Genomic DNA, 17,697 nt, shown 5'->3' with positions numbered 1-17,697 from the left:
AATGTCTTTCCATCTTTTTGTGTCCTCTTTTAACTTCTTTCACCAATGTTTTGCAATTTTCATTGTAGAGATCTCTCATCTCCTCAGTTAAATTTATTCCTAAGTGTTTTATGTATTTTGGTAGCTATTGTAGATGGGATTGTTTTCTTGGTTTCTTTTTTAGGGAGTTTGTTGTTGGTGTATAGAAGTGTGACTGATTTTTGTATATTGATTTTTGGATCCTGCAACTTTACTGAATTCATTGATGAGTTCCAAGAGTGGAGTCTTTAGTGGTACATATGGAATAAGTACCACTAAACAATGGAATAAGACTCAGCCATGGAAAAGAATGAAGTCCTGTCATTTGTGGCAGCATGAATGAGCCTGGAACATTATATTAAGTGAAATAAGTCAGGTACAGAAAGATAAATCCTGCATGTTCTCACTCATATGTAGGAGCTAAAAAAAAAAAAAGTGAGTTGAACTTTTACAAGTAGAGAGTAGAACTGTGGTTACTAGAGTCTGGGAAGGGACGTGGGGAGGGGTACAGGGAGACCTTGGTTAATGGACACAAAATCACAGCTAGATAGGAAAAATAAGTTCTAGTGGTGTACAGTAGTGCCAGGCACCTGATTAACAATACCTTTTTGAAATGGCTAGAAGAGAGGATCTCAAATGCTCTCATCACAAAGAAAAGGTGCATTTTTGCAGTGAGGCATATACCTGCTACCCTGGATTCAAACATCACACATTGTACTGAAACATAACTCTGTACCCCATAATATGTGCAGTCAGTACATATCAATTTAAAAACAGGTAAATTCCTTTACATTAAGATAAGTTCTTAGACTGATGGTTCAGTGAGGACCGAATCGCGCGAGGACTGGTCCCTGAGCTGGCAGTTGGTCTCGTGCCACGTGGCTCTGTCCTGCTTTGCTTTGGGCCTACTGGCTGCCTCTCAGTTTGAGATGTGAGGTGCAGTGTCGCTTTCTTGTCTAGGAAAAGTGTTCCATTTGGCATGTAATCAGGCTTCTGGCTTATCTCACAGGAAGAGGTTAAGATCTCCGCCTGTAGCTTCTCTGTGATGAAGGTGTGCTGCAGGAAGGACACTTCTATTTCTTTACGGATGCTCATGCAATGATAGAGACAACTGCTAGGAAGGGTCATTGTGCCCCACTTGTAGCTTTGGCAGTGAGGAATGGAAAACAAGAGAAACAGTGAGGCGAAGAAGCCATGGTGTTCAGACAGCTTGAGACGGCATCTCCTGTTTTGACTAAAATACTGAGTTGAGGTCAGAGCCATGGGCAGGGGAGGAAAGGCACCAACCCTTTGAGACAAACTAGCCATTTGGAGCTATTTGAGACAGAGAGCTCACTTTCAGAGCTCCTCAGAGTCAGTGGCCTCCATCCAGGGGACATCCCAGGAGTCTTCAGGCAAAGTGTCTGCCAGGTGCTATCCACCGCAGGATCGCCCCTGGGTGAGGTGGTCCAGAGAGGACCAGGTCTCAGGCAGCACTCCCGGCAGGGAGCTGCATGGGCGGCCCCGCCCTCTGACCCATCCATTCGGGAATTGGTGTTCCAGATCTCCAGGGAGACCCCGAGGCCTTTGGGTCACAGGGCCGAGTCCTCAGGGCCTCTGCCCGGACCCCTGGCCTGAGTTGAGCTCCCCTCACGTCTGTGCTCTCTGCAGGTTCCTGCTGATGATGGGTGTGCTCTTCTGCTGCGGAGCCGGCTTCTTCATCCGGAGGCGCATGTACCCCCCACCACTGATTGAGGAGCCAGCGTTCAACGTGTCCTACACCAGGCAGCCCCCCAACCCCACTCCAGGTCAGCCATCCCTCTGTCCTCGTCTCTTCCTACAGTTTACTTGTCCTCTGCAAACATTTATAAAGGTACTGCCACAGAGTGTGCTAGAAGAGAGAAAATTCAGGCCATTCGATTCATTTAAGTTCTGATGATCAACTTTGTTGTGCATTTGTGCTAATAACAAATGCAACATATATTGGATTATATAACCATCGCCTAATATTCTTACATAATTATCGGTACACATTATATGCATACTGTGCTGTTCATATATGCATATTATTTGTTCTGTGCCCTTTTCCTTAAAAATCATTTTATACATAAATTTCCTTGTAGGAACAGTCATGTTCCTGCCATCCTTAATGCCTCTAGACTCAATACTAGTTATGCTACTAAATGGTAATTTGCTTAGATAGTCTATCATTGCTGATAATTTGTTGGGTTATTTTTTTTTTGACCTTTTATTTATTTATTCAAGAAGTATTTATTGTGTACTTACTAGTAATTCTGAGTACTTATAAATAAATGGTGCAGCTGTAGATATTTTTATGCAAGTTATGTTTGGCCTATTTAGAGAGTATCACCCAAAGTGATGTCCCAGGGTCAAAGAGAATTAACCGTTTCTTAATTTTATAAGATGGTCTTCACTACCTAGACTCCCTTGTACTGTGGTGGATAGTGTTGGCTCACGCGGGACAAAGCCTGGTGCCCTGGTTTTGACATCGCGTATGAGGCGTGCCCTTCCGTGGAGGAGCCTGGTGATAACTGAGGGATGGGCAGGCACCGCTCAGAGCCCTGGTCTTTCCGCCTGGTGTGCGGTGAGGTTGGGCAGCACGTGTCACTGGTGTCCACATCGGTTTCGACCTGAGGTCATGAGGAGAGGGGTGTCTCCCTTATTTGCACACTGCAGGTGGAAGGTCAGAGAGCAATTATTGTCTTGGCTTTTATAAAGTTTCAATTATGCAAAGTGAATTAGTCCTAGAGATCTACTGTACAGCACAGAGCTCTGATTAATAAAACTGTAATATACAACTAAAAATTTGCTGAGAGGGTAGATCTTATGTGTTCTTGTCACACACACACAGAAATAGTAAGAGAGTGGAGGAAACTTGTGGAGGTGACGGATGTGTTTATGGCACAGATTGTGGTGGTGGTTTCACAGATGTCTGTAGACTCATCAAGTATATACATTAAATAGGTACAACATTTTCACATCCATCATACCTGAATAAAGTGGTTTAATAAAACAAAAGAGAGAAGTAGGGGGATTGACTGTAAAAGAAGAAAGTATCCTTATCTCTTCTGTTCTTCCGAGGACATGCTGGTCTCAAGGTGCAGAGAGGATGGAGCTGGTCATTTGTGTGTTTGTTCTTCTACAGTTTTTTTCCACCAGGTACTCTGTTGGGTTTTCCTTTTAAAAATAATTTTCTTTATTATTTTTTTAAATGCTAGAAAGATTTAAATATATATTTTATTCAGTCATTCACTGGGACCTGTACCTCAAACTTTCATTGAGAGTTAGTACATTTTGTACATGTAAGTGGATTTTATTCCTTCACACTTGGATACATTTGAAGAGTTTCAAATTTGTGCTTTATAATAGGGTGAAGTGCAAATTTTCAGTTATTTGTTTGTTTGTTTGTTTTTTGTCTTTTTTGTGACCAGTAAGGGGATCGCAACCCGCACCGCGCTCAGCCAGTGAACGCACCGGCCATTCCTATATAGGATCCGAACCTGCGGCGGGAGCGCCGCTGCGCTCCCAAGCGCTGCACTCTCCCAAGTGCGCCACGGGGCCGGCCCGCAAATTTTCAGTTATTAATACAGGAGGCCAAAGCCATCACTAACTGATCTCATCTGGATTAGTCAGACTTTTTAATACGGGGAAAAGCATCCCATGTCCCACTGGTACCCAGGGTTCCTGTGGCCCACAGATTCTGGAAGCCATGTGTCCATGGTCCTGAATGCTGGCCGAGTGCTGCGAGTGGGTGGTGTGGTTAGACCAGTGTCTCCAGCTGCGCAATTCCTGTGGCATCTCAACATTTCCAGAAAGAAGGTGTCTCCATCCTTCCTCCTTCTGCATCTCTTTTCTGCATGGCTGTGCACCGTCTGGGGGAATCCTCGGTCTCCCTCGTCCACTACACCCAACACATAGGTCATCAGATCCTTCGGAATCTTACTTCTGACTCCATCTCGCCCAGCAATACCTGCTCAAGGTGCTCCCAGTTGCTGGCTTCCTCCAGCAAACTGTCTGTCCTCTGTGTGGCCACCGGAAAAAGAAAAAGGGAAAAGCATGTGGGTCGTGTTGTTCTTCAGCTTCCAGGTCTCTGCTGGCTCACTTGGCTCATAGCCTCAAGTCCAGACCCCTTAGCCAGGACCCAGGCCCTCCACAGTCTCTGTGACCCCTCCCCACCTCTGTGCCCCAGTCAGGCCCACTGTGAGCAGCCGCCTTGCCAGCCCTGCCTCACACGGGACCTGCACGTGCCCATCTGCCTGGAAGAGCCCACCTCTCCTCGGAGGGGCTGCTCTGTGTTGCCCACAGTGAAACTGGCCATTTCCCTTCCTCTGCTTTCTCCCCTGGGTGCTCTTCAGGTAGTTTAACAGCTTGCATTGTGCTGGGCTTTAATCTTTCGTGCATATGCTGGTCTTCCCCACCAGGCTTTGGGCAGAATTCTTGTCTCAGACACCAAGCAAACCCCTGCCCATGTCTGCGGACCAGGTGAACTGCGTGTGCCCTGGGCTTGCAGTGAGGAAAGCTGGGGATGGGATGCATCATGCCCACACTAGAGCCTGGAGCCCCGGCCGGCCTGCCTAAATTGTTCTCTCAGTCCATATTTCCTGTGCACCTGCACAGCCTAGATCCCAGCCCTCACTTGCCCGTGTACACTGCACGGCTTACACACCCGTGTGGTAGCCCTGATCATTTGCACAAGCAACTGTATAGTCTGCCCATAATGAGGGCTGCAGAGGAAGGTAGGAAACCAGGTAAGCAGGAAACTCAACCTGGTGCACAGATGAAGAAGGGCCCCATGGAAGGGCCATTTGGACTGGAGAGTAAGTGAGGACATTTAACTGGGAGTGAAGTGGGGATGGGGTGGAGACCGAGGATCGGCCGGCAAGGCTCTGGTGGTCTTCCCTGCCCGTCAGCCTTTCAAATGCCCACAGAGACCCCTGAACTGAGGAGGTCCAGACAGCTGCTGTTAGTTCCAACAGCCACTGCAGCAACTAGGGGATTCTTTTGAAGGTGGGATAAATGTCACAGCAGAGAAAGACCGCTGGTGAATCCACCTGCGAGGAGCCAGGGAGGGTAGAGTGCAGTCATCACCAGTGCGGTGGCCGGGTCATGGATGCGAGGTCGTGACCCACCCCCTGCTGCAGTGCCATACGGAAGCCGTGGTCTTGGGAGCCCGTGGTCTGGGCGCCCATCTCTCTCCAGTGATCGCTGTTTGCTCCAAACTCATCTCTCTGACCAAAGTGTGGGCTTGACTCGCCATCAGCTTCCAGCCTTACACTCTTTACAGGCCTGTAACATTGTGAACTAGCCAATCCCAAAATAGCCCGTAGCGTCGTATGAAAATAGGCTTCCTGTGGTTCCACGGGAATATACAGTTTCCACGATTTCACTGCAAAGTCCAGGGCTGTGTCATTTGTTCACAGCTCTAAGCTTGGGAAGAACTTAACTGCTTTGACCGGACTCTTTAGAATTAGTAATATTGAGCCTGAAAAGAGGGTCTGCTGGTTTCTAAAAGATTCTGGGCTTGGGTACACTCACTGATCCTGTGGTACAGCTATTTGCTGAGGTCCCATAGCTTTCAGGGCACAGTGCCCTGGGGAGGTGGGGACCTCGAGGAATGCCACGTGGCGCAGTCTAGGAAGAAAGGGAAGCTCACAGCACTAATGTGATGCTAGGCCCCTAGGGTGAGTATCGTGTGGGGGACGTGCTAGTCAGTGCCCAGGAATACAGGTGTCTGGGGAGGCAGGGTGGGTTGGTGGGAATTGCTGGGGGCTCCACGTTTCTTCTGTTGCGGGTCTGAGGGAGGTGAAGTGGGTCCTGGTGATCTCTGCGTGTCAGTGAGGAAGAAAAGGCAGGAGGTTTCAGAGGACTGGTGCTTATCCACTGGAGGCATTCCAGCTGGGACCAGCATCCAAGCCCCGCATCACCGAGTGCAGAGAAGCAGTCAGTGTGCGCAGTGCAGACACGCTTCTGACTCGGAGAGAGGGAGGGTGTGCAGCACTGTGGTCTGGGGGCTTAGCACAGGTGGGCAGGACTCTGAGCCCAGAGGGAAGGGATGGGCAAATGAGGCACGGGGACTAGGGTTCAGAGAGCAGCTCCAAGGAACAAAGGCTGACTGCTGGCCGAGGGTCACAGCTCGGTGGGATGTACAGAGGACAAGTGGGGACAAAAAGAGGAACCGTGTGGGGAGTTAGGAGGCCTGAGGGCTGTGAGACCTAGGCGGGCAGAATTCTGTCCTTCTGAGCCTTAGCACATCGTCTGCAAAATGAAGTTGCATGAAGAAAAGCACTCCTTGTTTTACTTACTGCACGTGTTCAGTGGCGGCCAAGATGCAGCACGGGAAAGTCAGAGTTCCCCAAATGCTACGACCCCTGAGTCCTTGGGGCAGACAGGAAGGGCAGACTTCATTCACTCCCTCGCTCACTCGGAAGACATCACACAGGAGGGGGCTGGAGTGAGATGCCCTCGCTGACTTCCAGGAACTCGGGGCAGTGGAGAGCACAGAGGCAGAGCCTGGGCAGAGCTGCGGGTCTGGAGGGGGCAGGGCTGGCTGCAGGAAGCCCTGAGAGCTGCCTCTGCTGCATCTGCGGGGAGGGAGGGTCGTAAGGGGGCTGCAGAGGACCAGATGATGACATCGTGGTCTGTCTTCCTTGTGGAATGTTAAGTGGCCGCTGAGGTTGACCATCAAGATCCAGGCTGTGTAACTGTCCAGCAAGACAATCAAGGTGCGTGCAGTGGGTGACATTTTCTGTAGATGGTTGTGATTCCAATGTGTAATCACACAAATGCATACAGAGAGACTGCAGAGAAGAGCCAGTAATGAAATCTGTGGTGTTAATGCAATTTAAGTTTTCTTTAAAGAATGGTTTCCCTTAATATGACTAATCTGATTTTTTAAAATGAAATCAAAGCAGATAGAGTATTCCCTTGGGAATACAGTTGGGAGATACAGTTTAATTCCTTTCCAGCAGTACATTTGGGGTGAGTTCATTGATGGTTTTCTAACTGTTCTGATGTCTCAATCCTATAATCAATCTGTCAGCCCGTGGTGACAGTAGTGGCCTGCTGCAAGGAAATGGAAATGGTAGGAGGATGTTCTGACAGCCAGGTTGTCCTCCGTGTCACAGCCAAGGCACAGGCTGCTCAGTGGGGAGGACAGCCCGCTTCCTCGAGCTGGCGCCGTGAGTGTGGCTCTTCATGTGACGGTGCTTCAGACACCAGGAGGGGCTGGGACAGCCCTGCGGGTTGCCTCTTGCCCATCTCTACCCCTGTGGTTCTAACACTTCCATTCTCATCTTTTGGGTTTTTTCCCTGAAGAAAAGTGGGGTGTGGGACCTGAGGTATGTGGCTGCGCTGGGACGCGAGAGTCCGGTGCTCCGTGGGGACTCCTGTCCACGCTGTCCTCTGTGCCGCACTGGGTGGCTCCTTCAGGATGGAATTGTGTTTGAGTTGTGGTTTTGGTGAAAGAAATTAACTGGAGATATTTAAACTAATTTGTTTAAAAATCACGAAGGCCGATCTATTAATACACTCTCACAGCTACCAGAATATTCCTTACCTATTTGTCCCTGACGGCAGAAGGTGACTGGTACCAGGGAGTTGGGGTGAGCAGGTGCGGCCGTGGGGGCCGTCCCATCTGGGGAAGCTGGAGGATTATCCCTGCTTCATGGCGCCCCACTCCTCGTTCCAGCCAGAAATGGTTTTCCTCACAGTCCAGTACGTCCGTCTGTCTGATTTGCTTTCTGTGCGTCTGTCATTCATACCCTGGTTATTCTCTTTCCAGCTTGATGCTACCCTTTTTTCTTCTTTAACAGCTCAATTGCTATTATGATTTGCACTATTCAGTTTATATGAAATAGAAACATCTAGAATGATCTGCCATATAAGGGCGAGCTGTGCTTTTGTTTTTTGTTCTTGTTTTTTTCCGTGTAAAAGCATTTCATGTCCTGGCCACTGTGAACAGTGACAGATTACACACTTCACACAATATTTCAAAAAGAAGGGCATTTCTTACAGCCTGCCCTATAGGCAGGCAGTTTTTGTTGTTACATTAACCACAACAAACAGCTTCACATCTGTCATCTTTGATCAGTGGGAACAGAAACTTTCGACAGATCGAGGTCCTTGCCTGTTCTCTGCTTCACCAGTGACCGAGCAAAGAGAGACTGGTAGCCCTGTGCCAGTCCCAGTTCACATTCCTGGTGGCCGGATCTCCGGGGTGCCAGTGCCGGCCTTCGGCAGGTTAGCTCACAAACGCACAGCCGCGTTACACAACTGCACCTCCCCGTCCCCACGGAAGGCAGAGGCCTTCTTCAGCTCACCTTCCCTGGCTACTTCTTCCTCCAGGAGCCACGCCACTTCCCGCGCCCGTCATCTTGCACTTTTCCCTGAATGTATTTGAAATGGCTGTTATTGGTCCTTCCAAGGCTGCGGAAGGGGAGACTTGGGCCAGACAAGACAGAGGGCTCCTTGTGTAGCAAGGCCTGTGGCCCGAAAGATGTGTGCGCACACACACACACACACACACACATGCCTAGGGCACTCGTGTCTGTGCATGCGAAGCCTCGGGCACACCGTGGGGATGAGACAGCAGCATGGTGCCTCCAGGCTCCAGAAGAGGGACAGTGCGCGGTGACCCGCAGCAGGAACCTCTGGCCTCTGCTCTGACAGGAAAAACTGTGAAGCCTGAAATCCTTTTTCTCTCATCTTATACCTTCACAGTGCCTGTGGAACTTCAGCAAAAACATGACCCGCGTTTTCTGTTTTATCAGCCTTTTACCTTCTCAGTTCCCTTTAATAAAGTGTTAGTTTCCTCCAATATGTTTCTCATTTTTTTAGACTTTTAATGACTTGGGAAAATACTTCAAAAGGATGTGATGTTTTTCTGTCTGCTATTTGTTGTGTATTAACTTTTTAACCCTTGCTTTTGAGGAAAAGCTGTCAAGTTGGGAATGTGGGCTGGCACTTAGATGAGGCCTGTAAAGATTATTATTATTATCAAAAGCAAAGCAAAGAAAGACAGCTAAAACCTGGGTGTGTAGCCAGTGGGGATAGTTTATTAAGAGAAGAGAAAAAATCACAGAATCTCAGGGCTGGACCTAAACAAACAAACAAACAAAAGGACAGTCTACAAAATTTAGAACTGTTTCTCGTACTTATATTTTTGATAGCAGTGTTGGTATTGTTATTTTGAGACTGCTGAGGGCATTGTGGGCTGATGCAAGGCTTCTGTCATTGATAGTTGGGAGAAGAAAATACATATTGTGTTAGTTTCCTGGGGGTGCTCTAAGAAATGACCACAAACTTGATGGCTTAAAACAACAGAAATTTATCTTTCCACAGTTCTAGAGGCCAGAACTCCAAAATCAGCGTGTCAGCAGGGTTGGTTCTTTCTGGAGACTCTGAGGGAGAATTATTGTGTAATTGTTACAATATTCTATAAGTCTTTCAAAGTAACCATTGTCTTTGTAGTTATTTCTCCCTTTTTCTATATTAGGGTGCATTTTCTCTCCTTTTTACTTAATTTGTTTTTGCTACATGTTTATCTTATTAAATATTTCAAGGAAAAAAGTTTTAAAAGAAAGGAATCTCAGGGCTGGCTGCGATTCACCCAGCTGATGTGGCCATAATCTCCTCGACTCCACAACCTCACGCTGGTCCCCAGTCGGTCATCAAAAAGCTTCAGTGAAAGTGAAGCCCGCACCAAGGTACCTGTTCCGTCTTGGGGCAGCTCTGGCCAGCCTTTCTGAGCATGTGCTTCTCTGATGCAGTTCGTAGAGACTGGGCAAAGGGTGGAAGGAGGTTCACTGTGTGAATTTCCACAGAAGGAAGTCCAGTACTGTGTCTCACAACTCCTTGTATGTCCGTGTCCGCTTTTGGAATTCAAAGCACCATGTCCACATTCTAAATCACTGTCAAGGGTAGTAATACAAGTTAAAGAAACCAAAACAAAACATGAGAACAAGTTAGATGATAAACAGCAAGGAAACATGAGGGCAAAATGTGACAAAGGAAGTCTATCTACAGATAATGTGGCAGGGAAAGTAAACGTGTTAAAACTCCCCTGTAAGAAGAAAAAGATCAACAAGTTATGTTAAAACCAAAATCCAGTTATACACTGCTTTGAAGAGAGATGGCCACAGAGTTAGCACAGAAGAGTAACATCAGTTGCTTGGGAGTGTTTAGCAAAGAAGTGGATGATTACAGATGATTTGACAGCCACGTGGGAGATCCTTCGGAGAGAGTCACAAGTGGAAGAAAGGAGCCAGAGGTGCCAGCAGCAGGGGCAGCAGGTTTGGGCCAGGGAGGTGGCGATGGCAGAGTGGGCACATGGTCCAGTCTGGGCTCAGAGCCGACAGGACTTCCTGAGGGGTGGGGTGAAGGGATCTAATCTCCGTGACCCCAATTTCCCTTCTGTAGGAGGGATGATAATATGTCATGAGGATCAGTGGACACTTGTGGGCATCTAGGGCCTGACACCCACAGTATGGACTGAAGACACACGGGATCCCCAGGAGATGCTCCTGCACCCCTGGCTCCCACAGACCTGCTGAATCAGAATCTGTCCTTTAATCAGACTCCCAAATGATGCAGAAGAGTACCTGCTCAGAGCAGCCCTCGATGTTTGATAAAAAACAAAAACTTGAAGGATGGGCCAGCAACAGTAATATCATACAGCCGAAGCATGAAAAACAGTGTCAAAACCTTTGAAATCTGCAGGACCAAGTGAAATTTAGTCCTCATTTCTATCGGAGTAACGTGATTGCTGTGCTCTCATTTCTGTCTTACACTCCAGGATCTGCTGTGTGGAATACGATGGAATTCTTCTTATTAGCACAGTTAACTTCGCTTCTGTTTTTAAAAATCATTGCCAGAGACCAGCTCCGCAGGGTTTGTTGAACCTGAATAGGTGGTGTGGCATCGGCCAAAGAAAGAGACAGACTACAAATGTCTAGTGCAAGTGTGGACAGCAACCACATGAATCTTGCTTTATTTATATTTTTACTTAATCTTTTACACATTGATTTATCTTTTAATCAAAACATTTTTTATTTCATCTCTATTGAAAATAAAGGTCAAAATGTTCCAAAGCACTCATGCTCTGACAAAAACACCCACTCATGCATTAATAGTTCACCCCAAGGCCTGTGGCTTGTGGCCAGGAAACTATATAATAGCAGCATGTTTGGCTTTAAAGAGCATCAGACTTTTAGTTTGAATTATAATACTTAACCTTCTTAGCTTACAATTTAACCCTTTTTAAATCTTACTTATACTTACGTGTAGCAATTTAATAATGTTCATGTTGATATAAACATGAACATGCTAATTTTTAACCAACTAAAACCATATTACTTATATCATGATTTTATATAATAAAATATAACAATAAATCTCTATTACTGTTAAGTGATTCTAAATTATAAACTAACTTAAACCTGTTAATATCAAAACTTGTTTATATTTTTGTACTATTTTACTTATTTATCTCTATAATGAAACCTTTTACTTCCCTGCCAATAGACTCTGGAAACAGCACGGAGGACAAAGTGAAAAGTTAAATGAGCCTTCTTAAATTTATCAAAATACATAGTGTCATATTTATTATTATTATGGAATGATATGTTCTTGGTGAGTCAAGTGAAGCAGTGGGAACAAAGAAATCTGTTACTGGTTGAGATCAATTAGTTGTAAACATCACTGCACTTGGACCCACCATCTCCCCAAGGGACGTGGATAGAATTTTTAACACAATAACTTCATTCCACATGTACAAGAGCATGATCACAGCTATAATGGATCAATGCACACATCACTAACAGGAAAGATCAACAACAAAATTAAATCAAGCCAACCCATACCGGGAACATGCATCAAAAACACCTTTAGTACTAACAATGCCTTTTAAATAAACCAATTAATTTTGATGTGTTATTAACATGTTCTTTGAGAAACTCCAGGGCCCTCGGAATCTCCCAAAGCCATACTAAGCCAAAAGGTGAGCCCTTCTAATTCTGGGAAGCCTTGTCAAGTAACCAAAGGTGAACAAACAGGAAATTCCACGGAGCCGTGCCAAACGCACAGGGCCCACTTGCAACCTGCTGAACAAGGGGTATCACTCCTCAGGCTCCCATGCCGTTCCCTATAGCAGGACGGCTCTCGACAAATCATCAGTAGTGAGCAAAACTATTCTCTTTACTCAACTTCTAATTTATACAACTAGGAAGAAAAAGTGAAAATGTTTGGTGGGGGGCTTCATTTCCTACTTACCCTGCTCTCACAGTTTGTGTCTCTGCCTTTTCTTGTGGGATGTAGGGCCCCCGTGTCTTCAGTGTCCACATGAGTCTCAGTACTATTTCAACTGTAAGACTCTATCAACCCTGACAGGTCAGCCGGAAAGGCTGGCACCTAACACTCATATGCCTTTTAACCCCCTTCCTCCCTCCTCCCCCAAAAGCAGCAGTAGAAGGTCCTTTTCCATATCGGATAATATATGTACCTCAAGAGGAAACACACAAAGTCTCCTCCCAATTCCCTCCTTTGGCTTATGCAATATTACCAGTTTTTTGTGTATCCTTTAGGAAATAGCCCATGGATTTACAAACATATACATATTTAAAAAGGAAGCCTTTTTAAGACTGATAAAAATAACCTTTTATAATGAACATATAATTGTCTTGAGCCATGTGTTGAATAAATCTTCAAAGTACATAAAACAAAAACTTTGAAACAGAGGAAAGAATCATGGAAACTGTAGGAGTGGCACTTGTCTCCCCTGCACTTTCCCTCAGCCATCGGCGGCTCTTCTCTCCCCTCACGCCGCCTTGGTGATCACACACACACCCACGCTTTTCTTACCGTCTTTACATGCAAGACCACAAGGCCACCTCCGCCCTAACACGTCCACGGGGGACTTTTCATCTGCCTGGCCGGGCCCCTTTTTGAAGAGACCATGTCTCCATCCTCATTCACACCGAGTTCGCTCCAGTCCTCGTTACCTCTTCCTTCTCTCCTCTCCTTCTCTCCTTGCATATTCAAAGGCCTTCACCATGTCTGCCCAGACTATTACAGTGGCCTCTTCTTTTTCACTCTTCAACTTTTAAATTGTATAACATATAAGGGGATCCAGATAAAAATAAAACACAATCTCTGCCCTTGAGAAATGATCATGGCTGGTGCAGCGGGTGAGGGGCAGGGGTCACGCCACACCAGAGGAGGTGGCCTCTGCTACAGGTGGCATCAGGCTGGTTGCTGTGCACCCGACACGCGAATGCACGTGTGGCCTGTGTTTCTGTTCTACATTCTCTCAGCGCATTTGTTGATTTCCAAGATCTGAGTTATGCCAGCTGTCGAGGCTTGAGGCATCTTGCACACCCTGGCTAGAGTCTCTCCAGCAGTCAGTCATACTGCGTCAGAGGGAGATTTGCAAATGGACACCTTACACAGTATTCACACAGGGCAGCTTCTCTGACACTTGAGTTTCTGTCTGGGTTAATTGAGGCCTCACTCAAATAGACCTAAAGTTCCTCACAAAATTAGCTTAACCCAGGAAACATCCAAAGCTCCCACAGTTTCTTTTCTTGTCTGTTTATTTATATATTCAGTATTCTGTAGTGTTATCCACATGATCAGAACGACCAGATCTGAAAACAGCGTCTAATGTGGCAGCTCAGAGTTAGGGCGAGATTCGGAGCAGGGCGACCAGCCTGTTCCCTCTGTGTTCTTCACCCCAGCCGGAAGCTGAGATGTAGCTGGCTTCTTAGACCCTCACCCTTGGAGGAGCCAAGCTCTGGCAGCCTCCAGGGGGAACAGAGATTCCACAGACTCCTCAAGCCCAGCCCTGTTGCCAACATTTGCCCTGGTGGGTTGTCTCCCTGTCTGTGAACGTGGGCTCACCTGGATGCAAACCCAGCAGGTGGGAATGGAGACCTTACTTCAGAAAGGGCCACCAGCAAACTGTGTGTTCAGAGGGGTTGTGGAGCTGCTGTTAATAATTCTGGGTGGAGAGTCAGGAGACCAGGGTCATCTTTACAGTTCTTCCCACAGGTAGCTGTAGGCTGACTTACCTTGTTGCAGCCGATTTCCTTGATCCTCTGCAGAGCTGCCCTGTTTTTAGCATTCAGGTTTCAGTTTAGGACGTCTGAGCGTCTTCCCCACCCCATCACTGTCCACCGCCCTTCCTGTGACCCCGCCGTGCTCTGTGAGTGTGTGTGTGGCCCTTCAGCATTCTCTCCCTCCAGTAGAGTGGAGGCTCCACGAGGGCAGGGAGGGGACCGTGTGTGGCCCCCTGGATACTGCATCCCAGGTGCCCTGCTCTATCTGCATGTGTTGGGTCCTTGATGTGCACCAGTTGAGTAAATGACTGGGCAGATGGCCCCGGCCCCTCCACCCTGGACGCACCCTGGTGTGATGAGTGGTGGGTTTTCTCCTCTGTGCTCACATATGGTTTGTCTGTCTTTCAGGAGCCCAGCAGCCGGGGCCACCGTATTACACCGACCCTGGAGGATCAGGGATGAATCCTGTCGGGAATACCATGGCAATGGCCTTACAGGTCCAGCCCAATTCACCCCAGGGGGGCATGGCCTACCCACCCCCTCCTTCCTACTGCAACACGCCCCCGCCCCCCTACGAACAGGTGGTGAAGGCCAAGTAGCAGGGACGCTGCCGTGTGAAGGAGGAGGGACGGGAGAGGGTCCTTCTCTCGGCTTTCCCTGTCCCCACGGACGTTCCCTTCCAGGAACGGTCTCATGAGCCACTAAGGGCAAATACCTTCAAACCAAGCACAGCTTTCTTTCAAGTTTTCCATGGAGAACAATATTTGAATCCACATGGTGTCTCCTCTGTTCTTCTGTTTCTAATGCAATCTTTGCTCTCTGGGGGAGCATGGCGACAGTCCCCAAGATGCGACCAGATCCTCAGAGAAGGGGTAGGGCAGAGCCGGTGGGGGGGTGACATATGGAGCACCTGGCAGGTGGCTGTTCAGTGTGGTCCCTGCTTCCTTCTGCTCCACTCCCGTCCTGAAGACAGGCCTCCCTCTGCATGCCAGGGCAGAGCAGCGCGTGAAGCTCTCATTGCAGGGCCAGGGGCCCAACAGCCCAAGCTGGATGTTCACGGCTATCTGAAGATCACTAAGGAAAGTTATTGGAATTCATGGGAAATTGTTCCCTGCCCCAAATGGGGACATTGCATTTTATTTTGCAACTCTTGGTCTGAGTTGCAAAAGAAAGAATGTTTCCCCCCTTCTTCGTGCATTTATGGAAGTGCGTATATAGTATCCGGTCACTGAAGGTCAGACTGGGAGTGTATCTTCGCTGGATGTCACTGCCTGTCGGTGTGCTGTCGGGCCCAGAGGCTCCTGCAACCTTCCCCAGGCAGCTCTGCTGCTGGGTTCTGACAGACATTTTGAAAGCAGAGGGACACATCTGGCTGAGGCATCCCCGCAGGGCACGGTCAGCCATCCTGAGCCTGGGGTGGGTAACACTTGTGTTTGAACTGAGCTGCTGTGTGTTGGGCTCTGAAGAGGAGGAGCTGGCTGAGAAACAGATGGAAGAGCACTGACCTTATTGCACTGACCATGCAATCAAAATTAGAATAAAGAAGATGTGGTTGGAAATGTAAATCCCCTGATAAGAATCATATCTCACCCCAGGATCTTAGAAGTAGACAGTGTTCAGGGACTCGGTTCCCCTGCATAGTTAGTAGTGTTGGTGTGTATTTAAAGCCAGGTTGAGCCCTGACATGTCGTGTGTATTAAGAGCAAAGCAGCATAGCCAGGCAGCGTAGAGAGGCTGCGTAGATTACTACATGTGTGGTATTGTGGGGAGCGGGGCGGGGTGGCACTTACTTTGAAATGAACTAATTGAGCCTCTTGAGAAATTGTTACTCGTTGAACTTGAGCATCAAGACATCTCACTGGAGTGGATGTGGGGTGTTTTCTGTTCCCCAGACCACGAGCCTTGGTGTCCACTTACACGGGCAGGAGGTGAGGAGTAGGGGAGGGCCAAAGCGACTGCTTGGATTTACTTTACTCTGAGGACAAAGAATCGGGCCCCTGCGAGGGCATCCCACGGGAAACACTTGGGAACACAGTTTGTGAACACGGACGCTGCTGCTGTGTCTTTGACCACTCATGCGACCTCTGACCTCCGTCCCTGACCACAGTACCTCCCACGCTTGAGTCCTCGATTTAAATGAGACAACAAAGCACAACATTTGCTGTTTACAACCAGGACAACCACATGGGTCCAAAAAGTTCCTCTTCCTCCAGGTCACTGGTTTTGCATTTTTAACTTCAATTTCTCCCTTCACTTTTTTAAATAGAGAAGCACATGCTAAGAGCTGCCCCTAGAATTGGATCAGGGGACAGCTGGGTAGGCACCCAAATGTCCATGACCAAATTTTGTTTATCATTTTGATAGCAAATGATCTTAAGAGGCTGAGTGACTGGCAGTGCTCAACAATTTTATAGTTTCATGTTTGCGTGTGATACATTTTATTTTCCCTCGAACCTGGGTTAGAATCCTGCGACAGTGAACACTGATGCTGGACGTGGAAATTCCACTTCTGGTGCCATCTCCCGGCCATGCTCGAGGCCCGTGTGCTGCGAGGGGAGTGTGCCCACCTCTCAGAGCGAGTCGAGCTCCGGCTGTGCCGAAGTCCTGTGGAGTCATGGTTACAAGTGAACTTGAAGCAGATCTGTGCGTGCTTTTCCTCTGCAACACTTGGCTCATCTCTCTTTTGTTCTCCTTTGATAGGGTCCTGTTTCCTATGTATGCAAAATAAAAATACATTTGGGCATGTGCTTTGACTGGCTTGCTGGGGAGTGGGAGAGGGTAGAGGTGATGTTTCTAACGGAAAGGGTATGGGATGGGCCATTAGCTCAGCCAGGCGGGGCGGGGCGGCGATGCACCCAGTCTCAGGAGAACCAGAAATCAGATGCCATACAAGAGTACGAGGCACTTTTGGTTCACCAATACGTGTTAAAAATCAAGCTAAGGAAAAAGTTGCCAAACGTAAGTGGAAAGACCAAAGCATTATTACGAAGGTAAGCTCACAGCGGATCCTGATGATGGTTAACCTGGGACCGGGACCTGTTTTCCACAGGTGGGTGAGCCTTCGTTTTAAAACCAAGCTCTGCTTGGTCAGAAATCGTTCTCTCATAGGTGCTACTGAAGGATATAACCGCCACAGGTAGGCTGCGTTTTAGATGAATCACTGGCTGAGATAACATTTGTAACATTTTCTGTTTTGCCTTCTTAAAACATTCGTCTTAGAACATGGTCCCTCCCCTAAAAGGCTTCCGTGGACCCAGCTTTGGGCTCCTTTCACTGCGTCCGTCTCAGGGGGATCGGCCGTGCTCACTGGTATATTGAGCGGTCCGAGGAGCAGCTTCGTGCTGTTCCATCCAGCACTTCCCAAATTAGTCGACCATAAAATCTCTTTTATAAGGGGGGGTGGGTAGGTTGGAGGGAACGCCACTTCTGCTCAGCCCGTGTCTGAGGACCCACCTCTGTTTTTATTCTGCACTCTGTGGCTGGGCCTTTTATCGCAGCGCCTTCCTCAGTGCACGCTTACCAAGTGGCTCGGGTGACAGACAAATCCACTGAGTACCTGGCACCACGTGTGATTTTTTGGAAGTCTATTTCATGTTTGCTTATATATTGATCTACTTCCATCTTTAAA

The 17,697-nt window shown here is 47.8% G+C and overlaps 1 protein-coding gene across 1 annotated transcript in view; it reads left to right on the top strand.

Annotated features, from left to right (window-relative positions):
* VOPP1 (VOPP1 WW domain binding protein) overlaps positions 1-16,782 on the top strand; it is a 92,302-nt gene extending 75,520 nt beyond the window's left edge. Inside the window, exons 4-5 of the mRNA XM_063086680.1 lie at positions 1,669-1,805; positions 14,478-16,782. Coding sequence (XP_062942750.1) covers positions 1,669-1,805; positions 14,478-14,668 — 328 coding nt within the window. The 3' untranslated portion in view covers positions 14,669-16,782. The remainder of the gene's footprint in view (positions 1-1,668; positions 1,806-14,477) is intronic.
* The last annotated feature ends 915 nt before the right edge of the window (positions 16,783-17,697 follow it).

Source organism: Cynocephalus volans, chromosome 2 (assembly GCF_027409185.1).
Source record: "Cynocephalus volans isolate mCynVol1 chromosome 2, mCynVol1.pri, whole genome shotgun sequence".
Lineage (NCBI taxonomy): Eukaryota > Metazoa > Chordata > Mammalia > Dermoptera > Cynocephalidae > Cynocephalus > Cynocephalus volans.
This window is presented reverse-complemented; position numbering and strand designations above follow the sequence as displayed.